Consider the following 11,783-nt stretch of genomic DNA (forward strand, 5'->3'; position numbering starts at 1 on the left):
TAGTTGCTTCTTTATCCCAGGTCAATTTGAACATTTTTTATCTAAAGAATATCTTCACAGCCACGTGTCTGTGATTATGGATTGTTCTGAATATATATATATATATATATATATATATATATATATATATATATATATATATATATATATATATATATATATAGAGAGAGAGAGAGAGAGAGAGAGAGAGAGAGAGAGAGAGTTTTTGTTAAGGAAATAATGAAGTCATACCATACATCATATAGATGACCTCAGGCACCGTCGAGATCAATGACATCAGGATCAACTGAGTGCGTGTACACGCTTACTTTTCTCACATGGCCCATCCGGTGGGTGAGAGTCGTGAGACTTTGAGAGAGAGGGAGGGGCTCATGGTAATTGACGGTCGTGGGATGAGGAAGAGGGTTGACGTCATGGAAGTTGTGTCATATGGGTCAGTTTGTGAGCGTAAACATGCGATTAGTGGATAAGAAGAAGGAGGGACCAACCCCAACTGTAGCTAATATTTTGAAAATTTTGCATTTAGGAGGATATTTTGACCTTACTTTAAAAGAATAACCTTTATTTTTTTAATTTTATGATATCTCCCATAGTTTTTAGAGGTGGCCCACGTAAGGCAAGGTGGTCGTGGGTACCCCCACCATATTTTCTCTAAAAGCTACCACATAAAGACCTTGGTTAACCTCCGTCATCTTGGGAAATGTGATTCTTTTGAGTTCTTCATATTGCTCTTTGGAGTTGAAAATTAGTTATTTAGCTTAGTAAGAAAGAAAGAGAAGGGCAGCTATTTTAGTCACTTCAGGATATTATCATCATTTTCATTCAATTTAACCAAGATTAATTTCACCTAATTAAGCTAATTGTCAATGGCAAGAGTAAGCCTTTGTTTGATAGTTTTCAAAAAAAAAAGTCTTATATGAGTAAGTTTAAAAATGTGACGCCCTCTTTAAGATTAGAGTCAGGGCTGGCAAACGAGCCCAACAAACCAAATAGGGCATGCTCGGGCTTGGCTCTTTTACCAATGGATTGAATTCGTTGATCGACTCATGTTCGCATTTAGCCGAGCTAAGCTGGTCTTTGAAAGAGACAAGCCGAACACCAGCTGGTTTGTGTAAAAACATTGCACGTTATTTATACAAAATATATATTTGTTGCATATTACACTTAAAATGTACATATTTTATATATTACTGTTAATAGTTCAGATTTTATGAATATATTTGTCAGGCATCCTTTTCTTTGTAAATATATTTTATGCATTTTTTTATATATTACATTATATATATATATATATATAAATTATACGAGCCTAAACTGGTGGCTCATGACTCATCTCACCAGATATATGAACTGATCCCAAACAAGTTTGTGATGAGACAGAACTGAGCTGAGTCACAAGCTGCTCGATTCATTTATCAGCTCTAATTAGGGACAAAAGTTGGCTCATGTGGACTTTGTGTGATGGACATAAAGGTGTTTAGGATAGAGTCTATACTAAAGGATATATTTTCCTGGTCTTGAGGTCATAACAAGTACAGTATCTTGTTTTATTCCCATACTACACCTTGCTAGTGACAGTCTCAAACCTTAATAAAGGGAGAGTGCAAACAGCTATGAAACTTTAGTTATATTTATGTATAAGCTCTTTTGTATATGAGCGAAAATATTGACTACACTTAGAGTACCATACTATCTAGCTAAAACTCATATGTACAAGTTTTACTTAATCAAGTTGGCCTCATATATGCATTCAGTATAGTCTCTTTGCTAGGAAATTCACCCCCATTGATAGTTTGGGCATAAAAAACATGGTTTTCTTGATGGTAAATTTTTGCACATTGTAGATCATTGAATTTTGAGGATTTAAAAAATGCACTTAAACAGTGCAATTGTACCATTGAAACATGACTTTTAAATACAAAAAGTAGCCCCAAAAGGGGTTTTGCATAGTGGGATGGGGCCTAGGCCGTTAGGCAGGCGGTCTAGGTTCAAATCTCATGAGAGTCACTCCTTGAGCAATTCAAAGAGTGGCTACTCTCTAGGGACAAGGAATAAGTCCATGGAGTTTTATGCTGGCAGACCTTAAAGGTTGTTTGATGGCTTGTCCAAGATTGGATGAAATGAGTAGAATAGAACACAACATTGGTTTTGTTCATTCCAAGTCGGGTTTTGATAGGAGAAAAATGAAGAAGAAGAAATCCTAATCAATGAAAAAAAAACTAATGAAAAAGAGAACCTTAATCAATAAAATCAAACAAAAACCTAATTTATAAAAATCAAACAAAAACCTTTAATATAAGAAAACCCTCACATATGAAAACCTAAAAATGCCCTAAAATGAAATTTGATTCAAACTGAAAAAAAAGAAAAAAGAAAGAAGGAGAAGAAGTAAGAAAAGGGGGAACCTCGCCAGCCTTGCATTGTCTCCCCGGCGGCGGCCTCATCCCCGGCGTTGGTGATCCCCTGGCTGTAAAGGAGAGAGAGAGAGAATCGGAAAACTTTTACCCCCGATTGTTTTGTTTTTAACGTGTTTTCTCGCGTTCTATTTTTTTTTTGAAACAGGGAGAAGGGGTGTTATAAAAATAACACCTTTTTAAAAGGATGCGATGGATGGCGTTTTAAGTGTCCACGGCATCCAACGTTTGTTGAAATTATTGTCCCCCGCATTCATTTCGTCTCATTTTAAGTGGGGGGGCATAGTGATTCAAACATACCCATAGCCAGGGGCGGTTTCTTCGGGCAAATATCAAAAGAAAATACAAAAAGCAGTAATTGTCGGCAGCAGCCCTCGTTACCATAACCTAATCCATGACTCGGCATATTTCTTGCAACCAGCGTTTTTTGTCCTTCTCTTGAGACTTCGTGGCAAAGGCTTGATGGGACCATTACGATAGCTCGTTCTATTGGTTGTCTTAAAACAAAAGAAAAGAAAAGAAAGAGAGTAAGAACTACGACGTGGAAAGGATTGGTCCACCCTTTTAAATTCAATCGGATGAAGACACACAAAAGGGCCTGAACCGTGAGTTGAAAGGTCAAGAGGTCAATTCTCGTGGGCTTCCGAACAGAAAGATTCCACGTAAGAAGCATGTTTGGTGTGGCTTGACTTGCTGGAAAACGTTGACCGTTCTACCGCTCCTCGAAAAGTTGTTTCTATGACCGTTACAATCTATATAACATATATTCGCTGAGTTTGGCGCAGTACAAAATACAAAACAAAATGGTAAATCCCTAAACTGATATGGTGAGGAAGAAGGAAGTGACGCACTTGTTGGTGACGTATGAAGCGTGACAGCAGAGTTCCTTTCTGGTCCTCTTATAAAAGCGAGTCCTTGTACCTCGTTTTCTAAATGCTTGCTTCTTTTCCATCCCTTCTCTCAAACGAAGACGTGTTGAGTTCGAATTTCTCTTCCTCCTCTTCCCCTTCTTTCTTCTTGGTCTTGCTGTTAGAACCAGAACAAGGAAGAGAGGGGAATACTCCGGACTGGAATCACAGGAGGAAGAGATGGAAACGGTGTGCGTTGATCTCTCTCTCGGCTTCGATCTCAACAGCGTTCCTCTCAGTCGCTCCCACGAGTTTGTATTGGGGCAGAAGGTGCCGAAGTTCAATTTCATGGAGTTGCAGCCACGGAGCCTCGCCGACGAAGAGGTAATTAGCCACTGTTTTGTGTTTCTAACTTTCTGAACAGAGTCAAAAGCAGCTGTGTTGCTAACACGTTTTTGGTGGGTGTACCGGGATGTTCGTGATCAGGAAATGGATTTGGAGGCGGAGCTGAGCAGGATGAGCCACGAGAACCAGAGATTGAACCGTATGCTGGGCGAGATGTGCGAGAGCTACAACGCGCTCCAGACGCAGCTGGCCTCGCTAGTAAAGGAGGAGGACGCGGGACCAGCGGCCTCGTCCAGAAAGAGGAAAGAGGAGGACCGCCATCACGCGGAGAGCTGCTCCAGCGAGGAGTCGTGCAAGAGGCCCAGGGAAGAATTTTCCACCCGGGGGACAGCCACCACCAACATCATCTCACGGGTCCACGTCAAGACCGACCCATCCGATACCAGCCTGGTTAGTAAAGGGCCCAGCCCACTATAGCTCACCCTCCATGCTCCGTCCAATTATAATCCAACCAACCATAATGAGGAGAGCTTTTGTTATGAATGTGGCAGATAGTGAAGGATGGATACCAGTGGAGGAAATACGGGCAGAAAGTGACGAAGGACAACCCGTCTCCTAGAGCTTACTTCCGATGTTCCTTTGCTCCGGGATGCCCTGTTAAGAAGAAGGTACCATTTTAAATTTAATCCCTCCATCCAACACACATCCATTTTCGCTGTAAATCAAGCAAAGAAACTTATGTAGTCTACGATACGTTTTATTAGGTTCAAAGAAGCGCAGAAGACAGGTCCATCTTGGTGGCCACATACGAGGGACAGCACAACCACGCCCACCCATCGGCGCACGACGCGCCCGCTTGCTCGACCGGATCGCAGTCTGGGACCGACGGCTCGATTCCCTGTTCCCTCTCCGTGAACGCGTCCCGACCCACCATCACGCTCGATTTGACCCGCGTAGGAGCCGGTCAGGGGAGGTTGGTCAGCTCGGAGGAAGTTCCGGCGGTGGGTGTTGGTGGGAGTGAGGTGCAGAAGGTGGCGGAGCATGTGGCCTCGTCGTTGGCCAAGGATCCAGCCTTTACTGTAGCTTTGGCATCCGCTCTTTCCTCCCAAATGTTCCGGCGCCCTTAATTTGGTAACCAAAACGGCTGTGCAGAATTTGAATTTAGATGGAAAATTTGATGAGAGAAAGGGCGTCAAGGCAGGGAAACCCGGAAGGTGTTGGGAAATTTTGCAAAATGGTAGAGTGGTGGTATCTTACTTCTGCGAAAGGGCCAACGCAAATTGCTTTGGTTCTCTGTGTTCCCTGGTTTTGGTGGAGGGAATAACAATTCCCTTCAAAGAAGAGGACCCATTACGTGTAATTGACCAAGAATATAAGTATGATGCTATTCAATCTGCACGTACCCATGCATATGCGCAGTATGCCTATCAAATTTCAGTGTTTCCAGATCAATTGGCGGTCCCCCGTAAAAGATTGTGACTCACTTGAGACATGTAGATCACTACATTGTAAATGAAATGTTATGCAGAACCCTTTGGGGTCTGACTTTCCCGAGCAGTGATAATATCAAGCCATGTGGATGAAGGACAAAATATTAGAAGGGCTCTCAATCTCACACAAAGAAAGGCTCAAGAGAAGTTTACTATACATATACAGAATATATACATAATCAATAGGTATATATTTCTCTCATGTATAAATGATAACTTTGCGCCTTTCTTTCATGAGCCTCAAAGATCACTATCCACAAAAGGAAAATTAAACTAGTTCAACAGAAAAAACAAACTACCAGCATTTACCGTGATCTAAACAAACCACAAATGCCCAACAATATTAAGATTACTGAAGTCCATGGAGATAATTTTTTAATATCATAATTAAGCTTCATCCTCCTCCATCCGAAGTTAAGGGCTCCCAACACCACTTGTCGATGGGAAAGCATTGTAAAAACAACTCGAGATAACTTGCAATGCACAATTCTCTCTTCTTGGACCCTATTGATAGCAGCAAGGTTGAATTTCAAAAATGAAACCATATACATATATTAATTGATTAAACATGAAACAAATACATCTTGCAAACATCACAACAATGTTAATGTACATAAAATAAAAAAAACAATACCAAATATGACAACCCACCTATCTATGTTTCCATTTTAGATGAACCAAAGCTACTGTGACGATAGATCCAGGTCCAGGTCCACATGATGAAGTGGACCCTATCAACATAGTCCACACGTTAAGAAAGACTCTTACTTTAGAGACAGCAAAGATCAAGGACCCTTTCCTCATAAGGAGTCCGAAGATAAGAAAGGAATGGAGAACTCATTTAAGAATAAGTTCTCAAATAAATGCAGTCCTAATCAAGTTTGTAAACTGCCTGTAATTGGGTCTCCTTATGTTCAGAGAAACCCCAAAACCGTGTAACTCTTGGAATCATTAATAAAAGAGGAAGAGACCTCTCCGGGGTGTAAACTTACACACACACACACAGAGTAGACGTAGGTCATGTTGGACCGAGCAACTTTAAAATGTGTTTTCCATGTGTGTTATTTTGTGAGTTTGTGTATTCTAAATTTTACATGGTATCAAAGCCTATTGGCTTGATCCTCGGCGCCTCATGTATGATGGCAGAGATGGCATCAAGTTCATCTTCATTGACACCCAACCCTACAATCCAATGGAATGCATTCTCTTCCTTGGTGTCTATTAAGATGGACCGAGACAATTATTTGTTGTGGCTTTTGCAAATATAATTTGTTTTATATAGTTAGAATCTCATCAAGTACATAGATGGATTGGTGGGCAGATCAACACGTATTGAGTTGGATCAAAGCCACTATTATTGAAGTTGTCTTTCGGCAAATTATTTGTAGCCTCTCTACCCAAGATGTGTGGATTCCATTGGAACAATCTTATGCATCTCACTTAAGTCTCATGATTCTTCAGCTAAAATGTGACCCCCAAAATGTTAAGAAAGAGGATAAAGGCATGTAGAATATTTGAATTATGTCAAGTTCCTTGCAAACTCCCTTTGTAATGTTGAGAAACCAATTTTTAATATTGATATGATTCAATACACCTTAAATGGCCTAACTTGAGAGTACAAAAGCTTCATTACCACCATTATCACCTCTACCTTAAACAAGCTTCTCAACTTTAGTGAGATTTTTTCTCTTGCTAAATCAATAGAAGAGACTCCAGATGTTGAATCCCAAGCCTTCACAACAAGCTGAAACAACTATGTCTGCTTTCTTTTCTCAAAGAGGTTGGGGTCGAGTTCGTGGTGGTCGTAGAAGATGGGCAGGTTATTTTAACCCCTTCTCCCAAAATTACCTAAATTTTGGGGGTAAAGACAATCAAAGCCAACCAAAAACTCCCCAGCGTGATGTGGGTCAAAAGGACAATCAGGTCATATGTCAATTTTATGGTTATAAGAACCACATGGCACATACATGCTATGATAACCCGAAAACTTTTGCAGTCATGGCACTTAACAATATGCATGACTACTTTTGGTATCCGAATACAAAAGCTACTTATCACATGATATTCGATAATCAGTCTATGCGAAGCAAGTAAGAATATCATGGTTATGATGGAGTCAGTTTTCTAAAAGATGAAGTCTATATGGATTAACCTCCATGTTTTGAAGATATGCAAGCTCAATCGAGCCATCTATAGTTTAAAACATGCCCCTCATCCATGGTTTAAAAGGTTGAAGGTGTACTTAGAGAAACCAAAGTTCATTGAGTCTTGTGCTAACTCAGCATTGTTCATTTGTCATGGTCATGATGCAAAGATATATATTTTAATATATATGGATGACATAATTATAATAGAAAGCTCTCATTAAGAAGTCGAAAACGTCATTCAGGTCGTTGATCAAGAATTTTTAAGAAAAGACTTGGGACCTTTGCACTACTTGGGCATTGACGTGATTCAGGACTCGTTAGATATCGTCTTGCCTCAAAAGAAATACATTACAAATCTCTTACTCAATACAGGCATGACAGACTATAAAAGTGTTGTTACTCTTGCAACTACAAATGTCCCCCTTTTCAGATTTGTTTGAGAACTTTTAGAGAATCACACTCAATACAGAAGTATTGTGAGGGCCCTTTCGTATGTCACATTTACACGACCAGATATTGCCTTTGTTGTGAACAAAACTTGTCAGCTCATGTATGAGCCCACACTGGATCATTGGACTCATGTGAAACAGATTCTAAGATACCTCAACTATGGGTTTCACACATTAAACAATCATATATTCTCAAGCTTGCAGGGTTCTCTAATACAGATTAGTCTGGATGCTCGGATAATCGAAAGTCCACCAGTGGGTACGTAACTTCTTTGGGATCCAACTTACTTTTGTGGAACTCCTCTAAACAGCACACAATTGCACAGTATAGTACAGAGTATATATTATACTATACTTACAATAGATATTTTATATATTACACTTAATAGTTCATATTTTATGTATATATTTTCTATAAATCCTTGTAGATATGGTTTTGCATAACTTTATATATATTGCATCTAAAATATATATTATACATAAAGAATATATATATTTTATCTATATGAGCTCTCTTAAGCCGAATAGAGCTGAACACCTTGTGTTTGGGATCAATTCGTTTATGCTAAATTGCTAAATGAGCTGCTCATGGCTTCGACAGACCGCAATCGAGTTTGTGACAAGCCAAACTGGGTCGAGTCGTGAGCCTCTCGGTTTGTTTACCATCTCTACTTACAACCTCTATGATAAATATCACGATATTTATAAAAATCTTGCGATAATATCATGAGAAATTGTCTGATAGTTTAAAACTGCAATTTCTCATGAGATTTTTCAAACCATGACAAATATCACGATATTTGTGTTTTAACATATATTTATCGTGAAAACCCTCAAGATTTTTATTTTTAAATGTGTTTTATTTATATTTTTTATAAAATTTATTTTTTAATTTATTTTTTATTGCCAAGATTTTGCCAAAAATGCAAGATTTATGAAAATTTTCAAAATCTCCCAAGTTTTTAATTGTCCATATTTTTCCATTTTAAAATTTTGTCATTATGCTTACAACACATCCAGTTGGATTTAAAATTCTAAATCCATACTAGAACTTTTTTATCCATCTTGGAACTTTGAATACATCCTTTCACTACAAGAAAAACTCTAATTAGCGACAAAAATTTGTGATAGATTTTTTCTGTCACAAATTTGTGACAGATTAGCTAGAGAAAACTATATGTCGCTAACATTCGAATTATTTGCAGAATTAGCGACAAAAAAAATTCTTCAAGAATCCGTCCTGAATTAACAATGGATTCGCAACAGAACAATTCCGTCTCAAACTCCGTCGTAACTTCGCGATGGCTCAGCAGCGAAATTTTTTTGTCGCTACTCCATCGCATATTTGTGATGGCGTTTGCGATGGAATTTTGCCATCGTGAATCCGTCGCTAAATTTCCCATAAATCCCTAATGCGAGCCCCTTTTATCTTTCTATTTCATCAATCGCCCGCCCACCGCGCGTCGACCTCCCATCGTCTGCCCGTTGCCAGGCAACCTCCTGTCGCCTGCCCAACTAGAGACCTCATGTTGCACCCTCGACCAACGCCCGTCGACCTCCCGTTGCTCGCTCGACACCCATCAACTTCCCGGTGACCTCCTCTTTCTTTTCCCTCCCGTTCTTTCTCTCGTTGCTCCCCCTTTGGGTTTTTCGGCGAGCCTTGTTCGCAGGTAACCCTCCCTCTTTTTACTATGGTGTAGCTGCCCCCTTCCCCCTATGGTTGCCAGAGGGCTAGCAGAGGCCCGACAGCCTTTGTTGGGCCCTCCCCACCCCTGTGTAGTCGGCGGAGGCTAGCATAGGCCCCAATCACCTCTGTCAGGCCCTCCCTTTGCCCTTGATCTCTTCGACAGGACAGGGGGCTCCGCCCCTGTCCTCTTTTTCTTTGGCATGACAGGGGGCTTCGCTCCTGTCCTTTCGAATGCCGACAGAGCTCCCTCTGTCCTCTTGACTTTGACGACAGGGGCCCCCCTGTCCGCTGTCGGAGAATGATCGACAGAGGGAGAAGCCCCTGCCCTTTTATTTTCCCTGGTAGGGGGTGGCTTCGCCCCCCTGTTCTCAATAATTTCGATAGGGAGCGATGCCCCCCCTGCCCCTTGTCTTTTAATTTTTGCCTGACAGGGGGCGGATCCTCCTGCCAAGAAATTTTGCTCGGTAGGGGGCAAATCCCCCTGTCAGAAAATTTTGCCTCGTCAAGGGGAAAGACCACTTTGCCTCATGATTGATACAGGAAGGGATGAGACCTCTCTTCCTTGACCTTATTGCCAGCATGGGCAGCACCCCTATCTGTCTCACTTTCACCAAAGGGCTGTGTCTCCCTGTCCGGGCTCGTTTCCGACAGGGGGCATCACCCTCCTTGTTATCAGGTAATAAATTTCATTTTAACACAGTGTCTCTTGCAGAGTTCTCAATGGATCCCGCTTGTGCCCCGTGACCTGTGGTAAGTAAGTGACAAAAGCAATGCAAATCGGGTAAATACCCGTGATGAGTAAGTGATGCATGTGCATCACAGGTTATTTAATTTCTTGGATGCAATACTTTTTTGTTCACACACTCACTTAGTTGTGAATATCTAAGACTGCTTTGATAGAGTTCAGAGATCATGCTGAGCATGATTTTAGTGTATCAAAATAGAAGTGTTCTTATTTTTGGAGTTCGGATTTCATGCTAGTCATGGTAGTAGTTAGCAAGATATTGGAGTGTGCTTGCTGCAGGTACATGTTTGACATTGTTTTGATATAAATGATTTGAATGTATTGAAATGTTTGATGTGACTTGCATGAAGTTACTTTCAATTTGATTATGACTTCCATGTTAAATTGTATCATGAAAACATGCTTAAAATGAATGTATCGTGTTATGAATGAGTTTGCACTTGAAAATGAATGATAAGTTATCAATGCTTCAAACATGCTTCAAATGAATGGTTTTGCACATGAAAATATTAAGTTATCAAATGCATGCATCATAGTTCTTGTGATTGTATGATATATATATATATATATATATATATATATATATGTGTGTGTGTGTGTGTGTGTGTGTGTGTGTGTGATATATCAAATCATTACATCTACCATGAATGCATGATAAATTTGATATTTTCTTCATCATAGCATTCTGATGATTCTCTTTTAACTAGTTAAGATAATATCCATAACATCATACAATAAAATGACTACAAACTGTGAATGAATGTATCGTAGGATAGTTGACAATGAGGTATAGCTTGAATATATGGATGGTGTTGACAGTTTTATTAAATTTGCAACGACAAGTTTCAGTACAGTGGATCCCACAGGTCGGATTAGGTGCCCCTGCACGATATGTAAGAACAATCGATTCATAGAACCTTATGGCGTTGGACATCACCTATACAAGAAGGGTTTTGTGAGTGATTATCAGAATTGGATGTTTCATGGTGAAGAATTTAGGAACAATTTTTATGCATGAGTAGATGTGGTGCATGATAATCCATATGTGAAATTGATATTTGATGTCACAGGATCAGAACTGGGTTCTGCTATGGGTCTTAGTGATGTGTCAACTGGGGTAGAGAAAGAAGTATCAAACGATGCAGCTAGTAGATTTTATGATTTACTTAGTGATGCTGATGAGCCACTTTGGAATGGTTGCGAGAGTCATACTATCTTATCTGCAGTTCTTCAACTACTGAATCTGAAGTTCGAGTTTAATTTGAGTCAATCATGTTTTGACCGTCTGTGCTCTATTGTGAAGAGTATGTTTTCCAAAGATGAGTATTTAAGTTCCTTTTATCTATTTCGTACTCAATTTATTTTCAGAATTTTTCCAATATCAGGGAATGGAGTTTTAGACGTCGTAAACTGGTCTGTTGGATCCTGTCAGGAATCTGACCAACTGGTACTGTTGACATTATTTTATACTCAATTTTTGGTCAAATCGAGCCTAATTTAGGGTTGTAATTTGCTGACAAACACAATGACCTACTGTTAAAATTTTACATGTTCGGAGCAGTCGGTGGCGAAGATTTTAGCATATTGGTTTTTCTGGGTCTGTCACAGGACAACATAGTCTTAAGTAGGTTCGGTGCATGGGCTCGGGTGTCGGCAAG

General features: G+C 40.0%; 1 protein-coding gene across 1 annotated transcript; it reads left to right on the forward strand.

Moving 5' to 3' along the window:
- Positions 1 to 3,337: 3,337 nt before the first annotated feature.
- LOC149842150 (WRKY transcription factor WRKY76-like) lies at positions 3,338 to 5,005 on the forward strand. The gene is made up of 4 exons (XM_090001295.1): positions 3,338 to 3,646; positions 3,749 to 4,057; positions 4,159 to 4,275; positions 4,372 to 5,005. Exons 1-4 carry the CDS (start codon positions 3,503 to 3,505, stop codon positions 4,732 to 4,734), a joined length of 933 nt encoding a protein of 310 aa, XP_089857421.1. The 5' UTR covers positions 3,338 to 3,502; the 3' UTR covers positions 4,735 to 5,005.
- Positions 5,006 to 11,783: the final 6,778 nt, after the last annotated feature.

Source organism: Nuphar pumila, chromosome 3, assembly GCF_984573655.1.
Source record: "Nuphar pumila chromosome 3, dmNupPumi1.hap1.1, whole genome shotgun sequence".
NCBI classification, from domain to species: Eukaryota; Viridiplantae; Streptophyta; class Magnoliopsida; order Nymphaeales; family Nymphaeaceae; genus Nuphar; species Nuphar pumila.